We start from the raw sequence: 19,975 nt of genomic DNA, 5'->3' as shown, positions 1-19,975 counted from the left end.
ATTGGTCCTTTTTTTTTAATTCAAATTAGTCACACAAGGAGAATGATGGCAATGATTTCAGACTGTGGATTCAAAATAAGAGTCTCACACTATTTTGATAAGAAAGATGCTATTGCATAATGAAAATAATACAAAAATGTCTGGTTACCCTATATATGTACTCACATTCCGTCCTGGCCCCCTCTGGTAATTCCAATACTGCAAGCCAAATACATAATGAAAAACAAGAAAAATAAAATGAACCATTTTGATATGTTGGTATTTATTACTTTTTAAAACTGTACAAAGAGCGCATCAGCGTGAGTTAAAAAAACACAAGGGAAATGTTGGATGTTAAAAAAGAAATACAAAAGAAATCTGAGACATGAAACAAAAAATTTCAAACTGCGGATCAAATAAAAAGATATTTTGCTTACTAAAAAAAGTGTTATTCCAATATATTCAGAAGTCTTTTGATCAGGAATATAGCACAAGACTTTGCTCCCACTATTCATGAACAGATCAGACTCAGTCTCACTGAACAAGGGATGGATCATCACATTATCTTACCAGCCACAAGCAGGTCCTAAATGTATGTGATCTGGTACAATGTCTATGAGGTATTACAATAAATAAATTCTTTATTAACTGTTCATTAAAGTCAGCAGTGGATGTCACCTTCAACTTTCAATAGCAAGACCCCAGCTCTGGTCCTTTTTTTTTTTTTCTTTTCCTCCAGTGACTTTCAGTGATGAATTTTCACACTTGGAATAAAAGAGAAGAACGTAAAAATATTTGAGCTGCAGTGTTACAAAGTAAAGCGCTACGCTTTGCCTTATGTTTTTATGAGAAAGTCTGTGTGCTGAAGACAAGCTGTTACAGACACAAAAAGACTTGGGTGTGGCCACACAAGAATTTATCATAAGGCATATTAAAGCTTTACTATTCACAGGGCCCCATCTCAGCTGCGTCTCAACCACAGATGCAGAAAGCATGTCTCGAGCATATGGGGGTGTCGGGGGTAGAGAAACAGGGTCCACCCACTGGCCCAGGCTGCTCTGCAGCCGGTCCCCACCTGTCCCCGCTGCTCGCCAGCTCCAAGCCAGCCACTGCTCTCTTCTGTCCTCACATAATTAGGCAGCGCTGCTGCTACTACAGTTCACTTATAATGCTGGCATTTTTGAGGTGGAAGTGATTCCCTTTGATGATCTGAACAACAGGCCCCACCTTGAGGCCCATCACCTCCTGCTCTGATTGGACCACATGCTTTCATCTCAGAAGCTCCACAACACGTGGGGGACATCGGGATGCAGGGCCCCGGTGGACCCTGGTACCAGATTGGGTACCAGGTGAGTCCCAGCTCTGCCCCTTGCCTGCTGTGCTGCCTGGGGTGGTCACTCACCATTCCAGGCCCAGGGGCTCAGATGTAGACAGACACTCGGTCCCCACACCCCATCCCACTGCTACCCTCACTCAGCTATTAGGGCCTGTAACTGAACAGCATCTGACACGGAGACATGCTGGCTAAGTAAACAATAATGAACTCATCCTTATTCTATAGAAATGGAGATGGTAACTAGACTTACAATGGCAATCACACTGTAGTGATTTGTACCATATACAAATACCAAATTCTAATGTTATACACTTGAAATTTACATGTTACATGCCAATTTTACCTCAGAAAAAAAAAACAAAACTTGAACTCTGAGGCATTTTTCATACTTTACAAATTCACATCTATGCAAAAGAATGTTAAATTTTACATGAATAAAATATAATTATAAGTCCATGTGACTAGGATAAATCTGACTATATATTTGTACTCATATTATTGAATTTGACCTTGACAGTACCCAAAGAAATGATCCAGTTTTTGTTACACTTTTACTTTCAAACACTTACTTTAACAAAAGTAGTACTCATAGCTCCAAAAGTGGTTTTTCACTGTCCTGTTTTTCTTCAGCTTCTTCTTCAGATCCTAAAAGGTAGGGAAAAGGGAAGGAGAGAAAAAAATGGTGAATCTTATATCATTCATACATTCAAGCCCACCATTTCACTCTGGAATTATTTGTTTAGGAAGTATGTCTAACGAAATGATATTTGTTTTTCATTAAGTAGATTTTGACAAAAATGAGGGGGAAAAAATCTAGATGCCTGAGGCTAGAAGAAAGTTTAAAAATTATTTTATTTCCACAAAATATTTCATATCCACTTGCATTTATGTAGTTCATTACAGCATGGAAAATGCACATTTTATAAAGTACAAGCAAATATATAATGAAAAGAACTATATCCAATAGGATCGTAATTACAAAAATAAAAACCCAAGTACATATGTGCCAATCAGAAAGCCTACAAGAAAATAACCAGAGGACAGAATCATTTCCGGATATTCCAAAACGTGTACAACAAACCAACTTTGTAATTTTTAAAATTATGTATTTTTTTAAAAAGGGTCCAAATAAATACCTTTATTTATATCCTTTATACCCATAATAATAAATTATGTGGAATTACAAACACAAAGCCAGCAGGAGACAAACTGCTGTCTACACTGCTGTGGCACAGAGTGAAGGACAGGTTCTGTGATTGCTGTTCTGTGCACATTTTTATAAAAGCATGTGATACTCTCACAGTCAGGGAAGGAACACAAAAAGAGATCTGTGGAAAGACAAGGTAGCGGGTGAGGGATAGAGCCGACTCACAAAGGAACAGCCTGCCTCACTGTTGCTTTCCTCTGGTCAGATACCACACCTCAAACAGCACATTTCTGCTTCTGAGAATGTCTGCCTCATTAGAGCCAAGAACTAATTTGGTCCAAGAGAACAGTTATAGTAGAGAATCTTAAGATTGTACTCCATGTCTTAACCTCATAAATGGCACACGGCTCAGGTTAAGCTTGTGGTAACATACACACATGAAGGTATAGGGGTTGGAAGGCTTCACTTTTCATCCTATTAAATTGCTGTAAGTCATAGTCACCCTGAGGCAGACTAAATGCCTTCTCACTTTGAAATGAGTCTAAGGCAGATCGTCATACCATGTCTTCCTGCTTCTGGACTTAACTGTCCACCTGTCAGACAAATGGCACTTGAGCCACAAGAGCTGACATGTCTTGTAATTATTTGGGAGTCCTAATTAAAGCCAAACTTTTAATTAAAACATAGGAATATATATGTTTTACATAATTTAAAAATAAATGCTAGCAAGGCCATCTTGTTATGGTCAAGTGAAGTTAACAAATCTCCTTGAAAAGCAACTATAAAACCGGACTAGATGAACAAAATTAACCATTTCAGCAGTTGGGCAATGTCCAAAATACACAACAATCAGAAGTGATTTTGCTTGAAAAACTGCAGATCAGAAACAACAGTAGTGCTCTTGCCTGGAGCTGAGCCCATTCCTCACCACCTCCCAATACCCAGCTCCACGGGCATGAAGATTTTTCTATGACAGGATGGCCCATGAGGACTAGCAGTACAATTACACAGTGTAAGGAGCTGGGTTAATCTGGGATGGGGAAGCACACAAAGGTGAGCTGACAAGCTGTGTGGTGTGCAAGCAGGAAGGCCAGGGGCTCTGTTGGTCTGCGGTTGGGGTCATGACTGCAGCAAGCATGTGCTCGGCTGAAACTGTGTGCGTGCTTAGGGAGACTCAAAAGAGCCCACACCAGCCACACACTTCCTGCTTGACCCTGAGGCTTTGGATATATTGCAGAGGAGATGTGAAAAGACTCGGTAAATAGTACAAGTAGAGGAAAACTTGAAATTCCCTAAAATCTGAATATGCTACTCAATATAAACACATAACTATCTATCAGAGGATGGAGGTCTTTATTTAAATTTCCAGTATGACTAATGTATACTGCTATATTTGTTTCAGACGTACAATATAGTGATTCACCAATCCCAAACATTACTCAGTGTTTATCCCAATAAATATACTCTTAATCCTGTTCACCTATTTCACCTATCTGCCTACCTACCTCCCACTCTGGTAGAAAGTTTGTTTTCTATATTTAAAAGTCTGTTTTTTTGTCTTTTTTTTCTTTCTTATGTTCTACAAATGAGTGAAACCATATGGTATTTGTCTTTCTCTAACTGATTTATTTCACGTAACAGAGGCTGGAATTCTTATCAAGGTGCCTGAGCACAACCTCCACCCAGTCACTGGCTATGACTAAACCACGTAGACACAAAGGTGGTCCCTGGGGAGCCAGGCTTAAAAATAACAGAGTAGAGCCACTGAGAGACACAAACTGCAGGGGACATAATTTCACAGATTTAGCCTAAGCAATTTTTTAAGCAAAAGAAGAACAATAAAAGCAACCTTTTGGGGAAAGAAGTCAGACTCTAGAGTTGCTACAATGTTTTTTCCACAAAATATTTTTCAATTAAAAAAAAAAGAAAAAGAAAGGCAAAGAATCAATAATTGGGTGGCAGAAACCCTGATAATTCAATAGAAACTGTCTCTGGGTGTGTCCAGGTTTTTTTGTTTAGCAAAGACTTCAAAGCGGCTATTATAAATATGTTCAAGAAAATATGGAAAGCCATGTTTAAAGAAGTAAAGTATGACAATAATAAATGAACACACAGATATTCTACAGGATGCAATAAATTATAAAAAAGAAAAGATTCTTTAGAAGTAAAATGTAGAATAGAAAAATATAATAATTTAAGTATTCTCTAGAGGAGTTTAAGAAAATATTCAAATTGGCAGAAGAAATAATCTGTGAACCTGAAGATAGCACTGTATGTTATCCAAGCTGAGTAACAGAGGAAAAGACTGAAGAAAAAATGAACAGAGCTCAGAGGCCAATGAGATAGCATTAATGGAATGGGACTCCCAGATAGAGCAGAAGAAAAAAAGAACAGGAAAAATGTTTGAAGAAACAACGGCCCAAACTTCCTTATGGCTAACACGTCCAATATTGTCGAGAAATATTAATCTATAAGTCTAATAAAGTAAAGGAATACTAATTAATATATATACAAATATATTCACCTAATAGGCAACCTTCTGAAAGCCAAGAGTACATGAAAATAAACACATAATACATCAAATCTCCTAAGAGGTTGCTAAATGTCTAAAAGAAAATTAATAGCTTTAAATACCTACATTAGAAAAGAAGAAAAATGTAAACTCCAACATGGAAAAGAAGAGCAAGCTAAACCCTCCCAAACACAATAAGGGAAATAAAAACTGGAACGGAAATAACTGAGGTAGAATGCAGAAAAACAAGCGAGAAATACCAATGTAAACCGGATGGTGTTTTGAAAATATCAGTAAGTTTGATAAACCTTAAGCTAGAGTTACAAAGAGGGAAGGAGAGAAGACAAATTACCAAAACTAGGAAACAAGAACATCACTACCAATTCTGCAGAAATTAAAATATTAGGAATATTAATTAAATTATTAATTAAATATTAAATATTAGTAATGATTAATTAGGAATAATTAAATAATTAGGAATTAAAATATTAGGGATAATTTATGTCCACTAAGTAATTTAGAAAAAATTGTGAATTCCTATAAATTCACAAATTATCAAAGACTCCAGAAGAAATAAAAAATCTGAATACATCTATATATAAAAGGTAAAGAAACTGAATGAGTAATTAGAAGTCTTCTCACAAAGGTAACTCTTGCTCCAGATGGTTTCACTGATGAATCTATCAAACATTTAAAGGAGAAATAATATTAATCACTCATAAGAAGAATTCATTCAGAAAATAATATGTTTGGAAAGACTTTCTAATGTATTCTATGAGGTCTGCATATTAAAGGTAAGGACAAAACAAGAGAATTACAGACCAAAAGGTAAAATATCGTGAGTATATGTTTTATATCTACACATAGGTACAAACATTCTCAGGAAAATATTAGCAAATCAAATCCAGAAAACTACTACTGGATTATACAACATGACCGAGTCAGATTTATCCTTTATATATAAACAGTTGATGTGATATACAGATAGTACTTAATGTGCGTCATCATATCAACTGAATATAGGCTAAAAACCATACTATCGTTCAACAGATGCATATAAAGCAGGCAAAACATTTAATGTTTATTCAGGAGGAAAACTCTTACACTAAGAATAAAAGCAACCTTTTTTAACCTGATCAAGGGCATCTGTGAAACCCACAGCTGACATCATACTTAAGGCTGAAAGACTGACCATGTCCCCCCCAGACCAGGAACAAGACAGGGTGTCTGCTCTTGATATTTCTATTTAACACGGTACTACAATTCTCGACAGTGTGGCTAGAAAAAAAATAAAATATATTTAACAGAAGGAAATTAAAAGTAAAAAAGTCTTTTACCACAAATGACATGATCTTGTATGTAGAAAACGCCATGGAATCTATATGTACACAAAACCAAAATTAGAACTCATGAACAAGCTTAGCATTGTCACAAGGTACACATTCCATATACAAAATATCAGTTAGATTTTTATATACTAGCATGGAAAACTGAAAATAAAATTAAGGAAACAATTCCATTTACTATAGAACTAAAAAGGATAAAACACTTAGGAATTACCTTAACAAAAGAAAAGCAAAACTTATATGCTGAAAATTACAAAACAATGCAGAGAAAAATTAATGGATATCTAAATAAATCCAGAGAGGATCCATGCTAATGGATTAGAAGATTCAATATTGTGACACCAATTCTTCCCAAATTCATCTATAAATCCAATGTAGTAGGCTTTACTCACAAAAATTAACAAGCTCAACCCAAAATTGACATGCAAACCCAAAAGACCTAGAATAGACAAAATAATGCTGAAGAAGAACAAAGTTGGAGAACTGACGTGGTCACCCTACAGAAGCAATTGGGGGGGGCGCACCCAAAATTTGATTTGGATGATGAGACTGATGATGCCGCACACACAGAGGGTGTGGAAAGCTTTGTCACTGACACATGGGGACATGTGGGGACATGGGGACAGCAGGGTGGGCCTTTCAAGCACAGGCTTGCAGCACCTGATTTCAAAGCTACAGAAAGATTAAGTTACAGAGTAAGGCCAGTGTGGTACTGGTGCAAAGAGAGCATACAGGTCAGTGAAAGAGAACTGAGAGTCCAGAAATAAACCCTTACACTTATGGTTAAATGGTTTTTGACAGATGTGCTGCATTAATTTGGTGCAGGAAGGGAAAGTCTGTTGGACAAAGTGTACTACCACAGCCAGATATTCGAAAGGCAGAAGAATAAACTTAATTCCCTACCTTTTCCATAGATGAAAATTAATTCACAATGGACCTTAAACTTAGTGGAAGAGCTAACACTATAAAATATTCTCTAAGAAAACATAGGAAGGATACAAGACTAAGGCAAGGAGTTCTTAGATATGGTACAAACACATTATCCATAAAAAAATATATTCTGATAAACTGGATATCATCAAAATCAAAACACGTGCTTCAAAAGGTTCCATGAAGATGAAAAGTCTACAGCCGGCAAAAGAAATATTTGCACATCATTTAAAGGACTTTTATCCGAAAAAGGACTTTTATCTATTTTATCTAGAATTTCTAAGGAACTTCTACAATTCAATAAGACATACAACATAACTTAAAAAAAAATAAAGGCGGTAAAATAGACATTTCTCCAAAGAAGACATATGACTAATTAATAAGCTCATAAAAAGGTTCTCAAGGTCATCCATCAGTCCTTAGGGACAAATGAAAACAACAAGGAAAGAGCACTTCAGACCTGCTAGAATAACCATAATCAAAAAGCCCCTGCCAGGTATGGAAGAGTACATGGAAAAACAAACCCTTACACACTGCTAAAGGGAACGTGACATGGTACAGCACTTTGGAGAACACTTTAGCAATCACTTGAAAAGTTCAACAGAAACTCACCCTAAGATTCAAATCAAAACAACATTGAGATACCACCTTACACCAGTTAGAATGGCCAAAATTAACAAGACAGTAAACAACAAGTGTTGGAGAGGATTTGGAGAAAGGGGAACCCTCTTCCACTGTTGGTGGGAATGCAAGTTGGTGCAGCCACTTTGGAAAACAGGGTGGGGATTCCTTAAAAAATTAAAAATAGAGCTTCCCTATAACCCTGCAATTGCACTACTGGGTATTTACCCCAAAGATACAGATGTTGTGAAAAGAAGGGCCATCTGTACCCCAATGTTTATAGCAGCAATGGCCACGGTCGCCAAACTGTGGAAAGAACCAAGATGCCCTTCAACGGACGAATGGATAAGGAAGATGTGGTCCATATACACTATGGAGCATTATGCCTCCATCAGAAAGGACGAATACCCAACTTTTGTAGCAACATGGACGGGACTGGAGGAGATTATGCTGAGTGAAATAAGTCAAGCAGAGAGAGTCAATTATCATATGGTTTCACTTATTTGTGGAGCATAAGGAATATCAGGGAGAACATGGGAAGATGGAGAGGAGAAGGAAGTTGGAGGAAATTGGAGGGGGAGACGACCCATGAGAGACTATGGACTCTGAGGAACTAACTGAGAGTTCTGGAGAGTAGGAGGTTAGGAAGTTGGGTGAGCCTGGTGGTGGGTATTGTGGGGAGGGCATGTATTGCATGGAGCATGGGGTATGGTGCATAAACAATGAATTCTGGAACACTAAAAAGAAATTTAAAAAATAAATAAAAATTAAAAAACAAAAAAAAAAAAAGGAAAAGAAACTCGCCCTAATACCCAGTGAGTCCTCTCCTAGGAATCTAAGAAAAATAAAAGCAAATGTCCCCAGAAAGACATGCACATAAAAGTTTGTAGCAGGATTAGTCATGATAGCAAACATAGCCAACAATTCCAATGTTTAACTATTGATAAAGAAAAGACTGTATGTCCCTAAAATGTAATAGTATCAAGTCACATAAAGGAATGAACTACTTATACATGCCACACCATGAATGGCTGTCAAAAACATTATATTAAGTAGAAAAAGCCACATGCAAAAATTACATACTCTATGATATTGATATTAACTGTCCAAAAAGGGCATATTTTTAAGACAGAGAGTAGATCAGTGGTTTATCTGGGACTGGAAGTAGGAGTGAGGGTTAGTTAAAAAATATTTTTGGATGATAAAAGTGCTCTAAAATTATACTGTGATGTTGGCTTAAAAAGTACAGGTTTACTAAAAATCATGCAGTTGCATATTTACAATGGATCAATTTTATTTTCCAAATTATAACTCATTAAAGCTACTCTTTTTTTAAATTTTTTATTTCTTTTCAGCTTAACAGTATTCATTGTTTTTGCACCACACCCAGTGCTCCATGCAATCCGTGTCCTCCCTAATACCCACCACCTGGTTCCCCCAACCTCCCACCAACCCCTCCCCCTTCAAACCCTCAGGTTGTTTTCAGAGTTCATAGTCTCTTTTTTTAAAATCAAGGTTAGACAGTATCTTCAGTGGTGATGTTTTAATACACTTCAAACTTTTAAATAAAAAGTAGTAAAACTATGTTTCAAATCTGTTGATTACAAATCAAGTGACTATAGAACTGATCATCTAAACGAGAACATTTCCAATAGATCAAAGAAGCTCTAATAATAACTACATGGAACCACAGGACACTGCCAAGACTGTCCAGGGCAAACCAGCATGTATGTTGCTATTAGAAAGTGTAAAATTATAATTACAGTGTCTTTCTCTAGATTTGCTTACCACAGATTGTATTATGCAACTGAACTGTTCTTCAAATTAAGTCTTCTGATGATTTACGAGGTGGCTAACTTTTTCTCAGCATCACAACCGGTTCACTTCAGCTGTCTGACCCCATATAACACCTTCAGCCCAACTGTCTGACAGAGGATTGTGGTTCCTTGTTCCTTCCACTGAATACACAGGGAAGCAGGACACAGACCAATACGTAAACTGGCAAACACATCACAGTTATAACCCTTCAAAGTACATCTAACAAAAGGTGCTAATTTTCCAAATCTCTATGATAATAAAACTCAACCCATCCCTTTACAAGGAAAAGTGCTAACATTTTAATTTTAATTCTCTTCTCATCCATTCCTTCCACAGCTATCCTCTACTCTGTGCCGTTGCCTCACTAGGTGCTAGAGAAAGAAAGTCAGGAGAAGGCCAGCAGCCCCCAGACGCCCTCTCCTCCACCAGGGGCCCATCAGCGCTGGATCCGTCCCAGAGCAGCAGGAGCCCAGATGTCCTGTTTCATTTGTAGCCACTGGCCGAAAGAGCCCACAGTGCTTTAGAGTCGAATCTTACGTTGTAGGAACCTTATTCCAATAATAGTTTCAATTTTAATAACTTCCTAACTTGATGGTCAGACAATGAAAATATAATAGTAAAGTCAGTCATTTTGAACACTCCTTCTCTGCCTGCTACTCAACTGCATTTTGTCTTGAACAAAGCACAACACCGCGACAATGTTTGTTCTAGCTCAGCTCCTTGATCCAACGAAATGGTAATGCTAACAACTACCACTAGGTGGGGGTAAAAGTCAGAGGCAGGAAGACAACCATAGATTCAGAACCAGAAAGCTTGACGAAGAATGTCTAAGTGGTATTCCTCCTGTTACTATTCTGGTCCTCTGAACTTCTAACTAAGTAAATACATTACTACTAAGAACGTTTATTACTCTTAGAAAAAGAAAATCTATATGAAAGCATGAACAACATTGTAAACTTCCTTTTTTTAAAAGGAGTCCTATGACAAAAAAAAAAAAAAAAAAAACTCAAGGAAATAATTCTCTTATGAGGTAAGCAGAAGTTTAACACTTATTTCAGTTACTGTTGGCTGAAAAAGAGATCTTCTGCTAGCTTGCATCTGTATCTTATCTAACTCTGTGCTTTCATGGTTTAATCTGCAAGAGTCCATAATACAAAGTTACTTAAGAGTTCCCCTGACTCACTGTCCCATGGCCATGGCCATGCCTCTGATCTTTAAGTCTTTCTGCCTGGAATCTGCTTTACTATTGTGTCTGTGTGTTTCATTACTTACTTAGGGTACTTAGGGTCAATGCTGGGAATAACATAACACAGTCTCTAACTCAGTTTACTATCCCAGTAGTGGAAACAGGTCAGGTCAGTGCAGAGGGCAGTGCAGCCAGCACACAGGACAACGTTGGGGAGAGTTCCTAAGGAAATGCAGAGAACACCTCCCAACAGCCAGGGGTTGGGGGTGGGGTGGGAGAAGCCTTCTCTCCTGGCAGTGGAGAGTAGGACTACAGAGCAACAGTGTGAAGGAGAGAGAAAGCAAGCTGCCGAATGGCCTGAAGGTTTGTTTAGGCGCACAAGGTCTTCAACAAAGTTCAGAAGAGAACACAAGAGGCTACGGGGAGGTTGGACTACTGTAAGTGAGGTCAAATGGTGCTTCTGCCAGGCCAAGGACCCATCACTTCCCTTATCCTTTTTGCCACTGAAGGATTTTGAACAGAAGAAGATGGGATCAATGTTACATTTCCATAAATACTGAGAGCCCCCACATGGATTAGCTGTGAGCGTGGACTCCAGCACTGAGACGGGGTTCAAATCTGAGCTCCCCTTCTCACTCTTTATATGGCCTTCCACAATTACTCCCTTTCCTATGGCTCAATCTGCTCATCTCTGAAATAGGCTCCTAGAGTGGATTGAGGAACTCATGGAACAATGCAGTGTTCTATGTCCCATGGCACTCTGGTGGGGCGGGGAGAGGCTGACTGAGGCAGGGAGACAGGAGCTGGTGCAGGATGAAACACGTGGTACAAAGCATGAGGCACAGGAGGCAGGAACACAGAGGATGGAAATGGCAGGTGACCAGTGGGATGGGGGCCTGAGAAAGCGCAGCTCCCCAAGGAGGCTCTGGTCTCTGTCTCGGGCAACCTGGAGGACAGCGCTCCCGCCTCACACAGGGGGTGTCGGAGGACGGTCAGGTGAGGGGATGACAGGGAGTAGGAGAGCATCAAGACCCTTCCCCTGCTCTGTCTTCTGAGATGCAGATCACACATCACAGGGTCTGTGGCCCTCGGTTACATTTATTTTACACTCTGGGTCTCACCACAGGTCCCACAGCAAGGCCATGTCTCAACGCCTGCTGTGTTCAAGTCTGCTCAGGTTCTAAGAGTAGGTGAGGGAAAGGAAAAGGAGGGAGGGTCGAGCTATTGAGTGATGGATGAAAACACAAACGATAATCACATTATTTTACCTGCTTCAGATTCAGGAGGAGAATAAAACTGACCATCTGAAAGACCACCAGGTATAAGTGCTGCCCTCTCTGAAGCATCCTGAACTATCAGGAGTCCTAGAAGAGAAGAGATTGAGTTGCTGGGGATGATGGCACAATTCTGGGAGCTTCTTGGCAAGGTTAACCAAAATAAAATGCTGCTATCATTACATTAAAAAGAAGTCTTGGCAAAAAGCTAAGCTCTGTTCAAATCATGACTACCAGAATCTTCCTTCTGGCCTGCTCCCTAACCACTCCCGGGAGACTAACCTGGGGAAACACTTACTGTTTTCCTCTTCTGCCTCTTGAGGTAAGACTTTGAAATCCAGGAACCACGTCTCAATCCAGGCAAGGAGAAATGAAATGATGGGCAGCACGTAGCCGAAAGCCCCTTGGGAGAAAAGCTGGAAGGACAGACGTGACGAGGAGAGGGACATGCAGTTACCGGGAGCTCACACTGGAAAACGAGGCTTCGCCATTAGAGACGATAATTGTAAGAAAACGTGGGAGGCTGTACCTTTGAGAGGATCACTTTTGCGAGTAAAAAGGCACTGGTCACTGCTGTTGTCAACTGAAAGACACATAATCCAGCACCATTTGAATTAGACATTTGACATTGGGAAGGCACCTGCTCCCAAGACACCTGTCTGAGAGAGAAGCTTCTAATGCCTGGAGAAGCTCTGCCAGGCTGGGCTCCTGCCCACATCACTCTGTCTCCAGCTCCTGAACATGCACTGGGCCTACGCGGGCTTCTCCGTGGTGCCCCATCCCTCCCTGGCTGCTGGTGCTCTCCCTCCTCCCAGGGTCCAGCAGGCTAGTGTGTTGGCAAACTAAGTTTTGTCCCCCACAAGGTGCAACAGTCAAAGGCAGTCTCCCCACAGAAGGGACCCCTGAAATGTAGAGGTGGCACTCCCCTTACTGGTTGGGGACCCAGAGATCATCCCACAGGACCTGGGCCTTGTCCCTCCATCCACCAGCTAGGACTCCTAGTAACAGGAATGCTGTCTGGAGTGATGCCGACAGTAGCCCGACTCACAGCATGGGGTTGGGGGGACATCGAATGTGAAGCTCTGTACGTATTAAGACAGCTGCAGAGTCAGTATTTGTTAGCAATTCACAGCGTGCGCACACACACACACACACGCACACACACACCCCCCAGTCAAAGTAAGCTCTCTGGAAGAGGAGGCATTTTACATTCCGACACTCATTAACTTTATAGGCTGACATTTAGTACCTTTTCAGGTACTAGGTGAGTCCTCCTTCCAGCTGCCTGATCCCTCACTGTGAATGTTTTTAAAACGAAAAATCAAAAATAATCAAATGGATGTGCTAATCATGATTCATCGCTTCATAACTTGGTTTAGATATTGAAGATACTTGGGATGCCTGGGTGGCTCAGTCAGTTAAGTGTCTGCCTTCGGCTCAGTTATATCCCAGGGTCCTGGGATCAAATGCCGCATCGGGCTCCCTGCTAAGTGGGGAGTCTGCTTCTCCCTCTCCCTCTGCCTGCTGCTCCTCCGGCTGTGTGTTCTCTCTCTCTTCCTCTCTGATAAATAAAATCTTCAAAAAAATTTAAAATAGATATTGAACATACTTCCTAAAAAGTTCAGACTTTCACTGAAAGTCACTCTCTCCTCTGAAACAAATACTGACACTGACAGTCTGACAAACACTAGTGTACATTAAGGAGATCTGGAGTAGAACGTCTTAAATGGGATGGCTGTAGAAAACTGGGAACAGACAATCACAGCAGTTGGTTATCAGCAAAAATGTATTCAGGAAAGGGAATCAAGTCTGGCTAACACCGTCAGCCTACAGCTGAGACACATTAGCATGGGGCTCAGCTGATGGTCCGATGTCAGTCCCATGATACTGGGGGTGCTCAGAGAGATGCCCCAGGCCAGTGCAGCTCCTGGTGGACTGTGTCTTAGAAGGGAGTCTGTCCCTCTTAGAAGGGAGTCTGTCCCCAGCTGGGCAAGCCATGCGGGCCCCCACACACACCCCAAGGCCTCACTCCAGGAGCAGGTCTACAGGCACTGCTAAACAGGTCTCTCCAGCTGGGGGAGTTCAGCATTCCTCCCCATACACCTGCCTTATCAGAGTGCTCCAAAGGGTGAGTGTTCAGACATCTGTGAAAATGGCAAAAATAATTGAGGCAGAATGGCTTATAATTCTTCTTTTAACCAGTTAATATTCACTGACAGTGAAGAGCAGGTGCCAAGCTCCGTGTCAGATCCAAGAAACAGAGATGAGCAAAAACACCACTGCCTTCGGGGCTTCTGGGTGGCTCAGCCAGTTAAGTGTCCAAACCTTGGTTTCAGTTCAGGTCCTGATCTCAGGGTGGAGAGATCAAGATCAGTGTCCAGCTCAGCACTCAACTGGGAATCTGCTTCAGGTTCTCTCTCTCCCTCTCCCCCATCCCTGCATTCCCTCTCTCTCTGTGTCTCTAAAGTAAATAAATCTTTAAAAATGCCACTGCCCGGGCACCTGGGTGGCTCAGTGGATTGAGCCTCTGCTTTCGGCTCAGGTCATGGTCTCAGGGTCCTGAGATCGAGCCCTACATCGGGCTCTCTGCTCGGCAGGGAGCCTGCTCCGAGCAGACCGCCCGCTTCTCCTCCTCCGCCTGCCTCTCTGCCTACTTGTGATCTGTCTCTCTCTCTCTGTCAAAAAAATAAAGTATTAAAAAAAAAAAAAAGTATTTAAAAAAAATTAAAATGTCACTGCCTTCAAGAAGTCTGAAGGCAACAACAAAAAGGAACATGGAACTTTTCCCTTTAATATTGAAGGGAGGGGATAAAATAGCAAGAAAGTCAATTATCGAAATAAGCAGAGAACAAGTCATGAAAAATTACCAAGCAGTTTCAACCAAAGAGGAAATTTTCTAAGTATCTTTGTGCACCAGGGCTGATTTCACCACTCATTTGCAAAATGAGGCAGAGGGTGTGCTGGTGCTTGGCCAAGAATCACTGCTGGGGCTCTACGTTCCTCATCCGGCTCAGAGTCCACCGAGGCGAAGCTAGTTACTCATCACCACTGGAATCACCACCACCCCAGCGCGTCGAACCTCCTGAAGGGTGGAGGCAGGGGACTCGGGAAAAGCTAGCAGAGTTCAACCCAGAGGAAAAGCGCATTTTCTCCCAGCCTGTCCCTGCTGTGAGCAGGCCTGGGCCACCAGCATTGGACGGGATGAACCAGCCACACAGACATACTCACCGCTATGGCCCACCAGTGGCGCAGTCTGCATACAGCATATGCAAGTATTAACACTTTAAATCGAAAAACTGCCAAGAGCTACATTAAAAAAAAAAAAAAAAAAGACAAGGTAAGTTTTTAAAAAGAGATACAAGTATCAAATAACTGAGTTTTATGAAGAACTCACCAGAGCATCTTTACTATTCTAACTTTAGATGGGCACTGGGCTGTAGACCCATATTTGGATCTCTGCTTGAGAATCTATGCAGTACTGCCCAAATGAGAATTCAAATTCACGTCCCATTAGCAACACAAGAATATATAATTACATGTTTTATTTTTCCTTTCTGTTTGAGTGCACATATATTTCTGATATCCTTTTAAGACTGGAGAAAATGTTCTGAAGTTGACTTTTCCACTCCTGGTATAAACACCTTTGGAAGATACCAGGTTCTTAGTAAAGTCCACTGCAGAGCTTTAGGTTTTGGGGTTATTGGGACAGTTCTATCCAAGTAGCTACCACCCGGTTATTCAGGGTGGCTCTGGGACTTTTGTGAAATCCTTTATGTGTATTATTATCCCATGTAATCCCTTCCTTAACAATCCCATGCATCAGCTACTATCTTAATCCCATTATACACATAAGGTGGTAGAAATAGTGTACAAGGTCACACAACTCCTTAGAGAAGAAGAAGAGGACTTGAACCCTAGCCGCCAGACTCTACTGAGCCACTACATCACAGCTGTCTTCCTAATTCTCATCATGTAAGAAATACACAGAGGGGCGCCTGGGTGGCTCAGTGGGTTAAAGCCTCTGCCTTCAGCTCAGGTCATGATCCCAGGGTCCTGGGATCGAGCCCCGCGTTGGGCTCTCTGCTCCCCAGGGAGCCTGTTTCCTCCCCTCTCTCTCTCTCTGCCTGCCTCTCTGCCTATTTGTGATTTCACTCTGTCAAATAAATAAAATTAAAAAAAAATACACATAGAATAAGATTTTACCCATTTTCCCTTTGGAAGGCATGCCTACTGTGAGCAGGGAGAAGTCAGGTGACTCTTGAGCAGTGCCTTTTTGGCAGGGGTCTGCCAAAAGTTCCTCACTAATCAATTCTGCCGGAAGGCTGGAGGCTGACAGTCTTTTCGAGGCCACTGACCAGAGAACTATACTACAATTCTTTTATGTAAATAAAGGTCACAAGTTACGTTTTGTTTTTAATTTGCTGTTTTCATTAAAAATGTGTTTTCCAGGGCTCCTGGGTGGCTCAGTGGGTTAAGCCACTGCCTTCGGCTCAGGTCATGATCTTAGGGTCCTGGGATCGAGTCCGGCATCGGGCTCTCTGCTCAGCAGGGAGCCTGCTTCCCTCTCTCTCTCTCTCTGCCTGCCTCCCCGTCCACTTGTGATCTCTCTTTGTCAAATAAATAAATAAAATCTTTAAAAAAAAAAATGTGTTTTCCAACAGTCTGCAAACTGTTTAGCCTCTCTATTCATTCCAGCTCTATCCCTGCATTCTGGGTTTGGCAAAAAGGGTCTTCATCAGCCCTCTATCTCAAAGTCTCCCAGGCCCCAAGGTTTCCTGGAGGCTGTGTCCATTTCCCAGGCCAGGCATGCCAGTCCTTCTAGTCTAAACTAATGGGCCCTGCCTATTTGGCCATTACCACTGACTTCTCCAGCATAAAGGACAGACAACCCTCAGAGATCTGGCTGGTAGATTAGCCTGGTTTCTTGGCTGAGGCTATTTTAAGATAAATTCAGCAAGAGAAAGAAGAGAAAAAAAGAGAAATCCATCTTGCTATTATATGTCAATAGTTTTAGGAGAAAGAAATGGGATCTAACATGCTCTGCCCCCAACTTCAATGACCTGGGTGGGTCGAGACACGGCACCAAAGAATCTCAATTTCCTCATCTGGAAAAATGAGGGGATTAAATTATATTAGCGGTTCTCTAAATATTCTGCAGCAACCAAACACCTGTTCAACACAATCTTACTGGAAACAGACTGTACAGATTAAAACAAAACTACCTGGGTTACACAAGGCTGATGAAAGGGAACCCTAACCTCTACTTATTAGGAGGCCTACCTCCTTCTCCATACACACTTCTGCAGGTCCCTTCAGAAATAAAACAACAAAAAAGCCTTTCTAGTATAGTTTGAAAACCACCAAAAATACAATTACTCAATTATTAAAATTCTCAACCAAAAATAATGATGATGGTAGTAACTGAGGATGGTTCTCTGAGCTCATTGCTCATTGGGCAAATGTTTTCCATGCATTATTTCATTTACTTTTAAGAACTAGGATGATCACATTTTACATACAAAAAAACATACATACATACATACATACAAAAAAACTGAAGTTTAGGCCCAATATATTAAAAGACATACAAACAGTGATAGCGTTGTGAATCAAACCCAGGTTTTTCTGACTTTAAGTGTCCTGTTCTTCCTAACCATTATGCATAACGATTCTAAAAGTAATAAAACAAGTAGGTAAAATGAATTTGGAAGAATTCACTGTGAATATTGCCCATACTGCATCTAACACAACGTTAGGATCTGATTTACTTACACCATCAACTATAAAGAAAATACCAGGGAGGTGTACCAAGCCCAGTGAGAGTCACAGTACGTCCTAGAAAGACTGTAAGCATTCCTTTGAATGAAATGAAGGCCTCATCGACAGAGAATTGAATCTTTGCAATTCTACAACTGGCTGGTGTTGCCCAGGATTCCCAATAGCTCATTTTCCTCAAGAACTCCAATTACAGAAAAATGTAACATAGTATCATTATTATCACTCACAAATCTATCTCAAGGCAGAAAAGGAATGGCATTTTCTTCATGTTATTATATAAAATGGGGAATTTTCCTGTTAGAGATTAGGGTATGTCGCTGGCTTCTATGAAAAGAATGAAGGCTCTCCGTCAAGAAAAGCAGAATGGCTCCTTATGCTGCCTTCTTATCTCTCATTAATCATGTCCTTCTTTCCTGTGACCAGACAATTCCTTATAAAGAGAACGCAAGTACACTGACTGGGCCAGAAACTGAGGGGAAAGGAAGGCCCGTGTTCCAGTGAGGGAAAGAGAATGGCATAGAATGTGCAATCTGTTCAGAGGAAATTTGCCTGGGGGTTACAGATGAATCCTATCTGAAATGAAAAGTAAAACAGGAAATACTTACGAATATATCAAAATAAGAGGAGTAGTAGTCATACTGCACCACCTCCTTCTCTAATGTGTTCTCAATGCCTCCATTCACCTGGGAAGCAGAGTGAGAAGTAAAAATGAGATTCATATGGGAAAACAATACAAGAAAACATACAAGTAAGGTATTGGAAGCACTCTTCTGCCTACCTTCTCAGAACCCTGGAATGTTGAAATAGGAGAAAACTGAAACACTCCTAACTCAGACAGAAAAATGCCAGAAGAGCATTTCCCACTTCAATTCTTCATTCATTCATTTGACAAATGCATGTGCATCATGAGAAACAATGCCTTTTCATTCCTATTTTGGCAAACTAAAAATGTTAAAAAAATGATCCTTTTTCTCTTCTAAGATAAAGTCTTCAATCAAACCAATGTATAATTTTAAGGAAGACAATTCACATTCATCCAGTTCTGCCCTCTCTGACCACACTCCACTGTTTCAGCTCTGGAAGGCCAACAGCTCCTCTGATCTTAGCAAAGGTCAATGACATAAGATAGAAGTATAGATGTTCTCCCTGGTTTTTCTTTTTTATTTGTTCCTGGCATTTGAAAATCCTGCACTCTCATCAACTTTCATATAGATATTTAATTTGATAGATAATGAAATGAGGGACAGACTAGACCTATAATCATATGTGTAGAAGTTACAGTTAAATGATGAAAATCAGACCTAAGATGACAAACTTTCTGTCCTCTCCCAATTCTCCTATCAAGATGACTTTTAAGTGAGCAAGTTCAGAACTCTACATATTACACACTTACAGAAAACATTTTTTTTTTTAATCAAGTAATGGAATGTGTGTCTGACAGCTAAGGCAGCACCCAAGCAGACACTAGAATTGTTAGGATCCGTGGATTAGGAAACATGACGTAAATTCTCATTTCCAGTCTGGAGTACAGACATTGTTTGTCCTGGCAAACTGATGGACATGATCTGAAAAAGGACAAAGTGAAGGGCGGTGGACCCAAGACCTGGATAAAGGGGGAGAAAATTAATAGGGAACATCTTTTGCAAGGTTTGCTAACTGGTCAAACTAGAGATAAAGTTCTAACAAAGAAAAAGAATCCTCTTGGCTTGGAAAACTTTAAAAGTATTTGCATTTGTTATTCAAATGAAAGTATGCCATAAACACCATCGGGTACTTTAAAACTCCCTTAAGGAGGTTTAGATTTCTGCGTAATTTCTGCAGATTGCCCACTGACCTGGTTGAACACAGATCTTTACAAGAAAATAGAATGGAAAACTTGGGAGCAAAGAGAAAACCAATGTAGTCTTCTCACGGTGTCTCTCCAGACTAAGAAAACTTAGCACTAAAATATTAAAAGAATGATTATTCCAGAGCACCTGGGTGGCTCAGTTGGTTGGGCAGCTGCCTTCAGCTCAGGTCATGATCCCGGAGTCCTAGGATTGGGTCCT

General features: G+C 40.6%; 1 protein-coding gene across 2 annotated transcripts in view; it reads right to left on the bottom strand.

Moving 5' to 3' along the window:
* Positions 1 to 245: 245 nt before the first annotated feature.
* STARD3NL (STARD3 N-terminal like) overlaps positions 246 to 19,975 on the bottom strand; it is a 53,460-nt gene continuing 33,730 nt past the window's right edge. For both annotated transcript variants that reach the window (XM_082692029.1, XM_082692030.1), the window contains 7 exons: positions 18,533 to 18,610; positions 15,378 to 15,455; positions 12,679 to 12,732; positions 12,448 to 12,565; positions 12,144 to 12,239; positions 1,885 to 1,960; positions 246 to 743 (listed from right to left, as the gene is read on the bottom strand). In XM_082692029.1, coding sequence (XP_082548155.1) covers positions 1,902 to 1,960; positions 12,144 to 12,239; positions 12,448 to 12,565; positions 12,679 to 12,732; positions 15,378 to 15,455; positions 18,533 to 18,610 — 483 coding nt within the window. In that variant the 3' untranslated portion in view covers positions 246 to 743; positions 1,885 to 1,901. The remainder of the gene's footprint in view (positions 744 to 1,884; positions 1,961 to 12,143; positions 12,240 to 12,447; positions 12,566 to 12,678; positions 12,733 to 15,377; positions 15,456 to 18,532; positions 18,611 to 19,975) is intronic.

Source organism: Mustela nivalis (assembly GCF_964662115.1).
Source record: "Mustela nivalis genome assembly, chromosome: 12".
Lineage (NCBI taxonomy): Eukaryota > Metazoa > Chordata > Mammalia > Carnivora > Mustelidae > Mustela > Mustela nivalis.
Note: the sequence above shows the minus strand (reverse complement) of the source record. Positions and strands in the feature narration are given on the sequence as shown.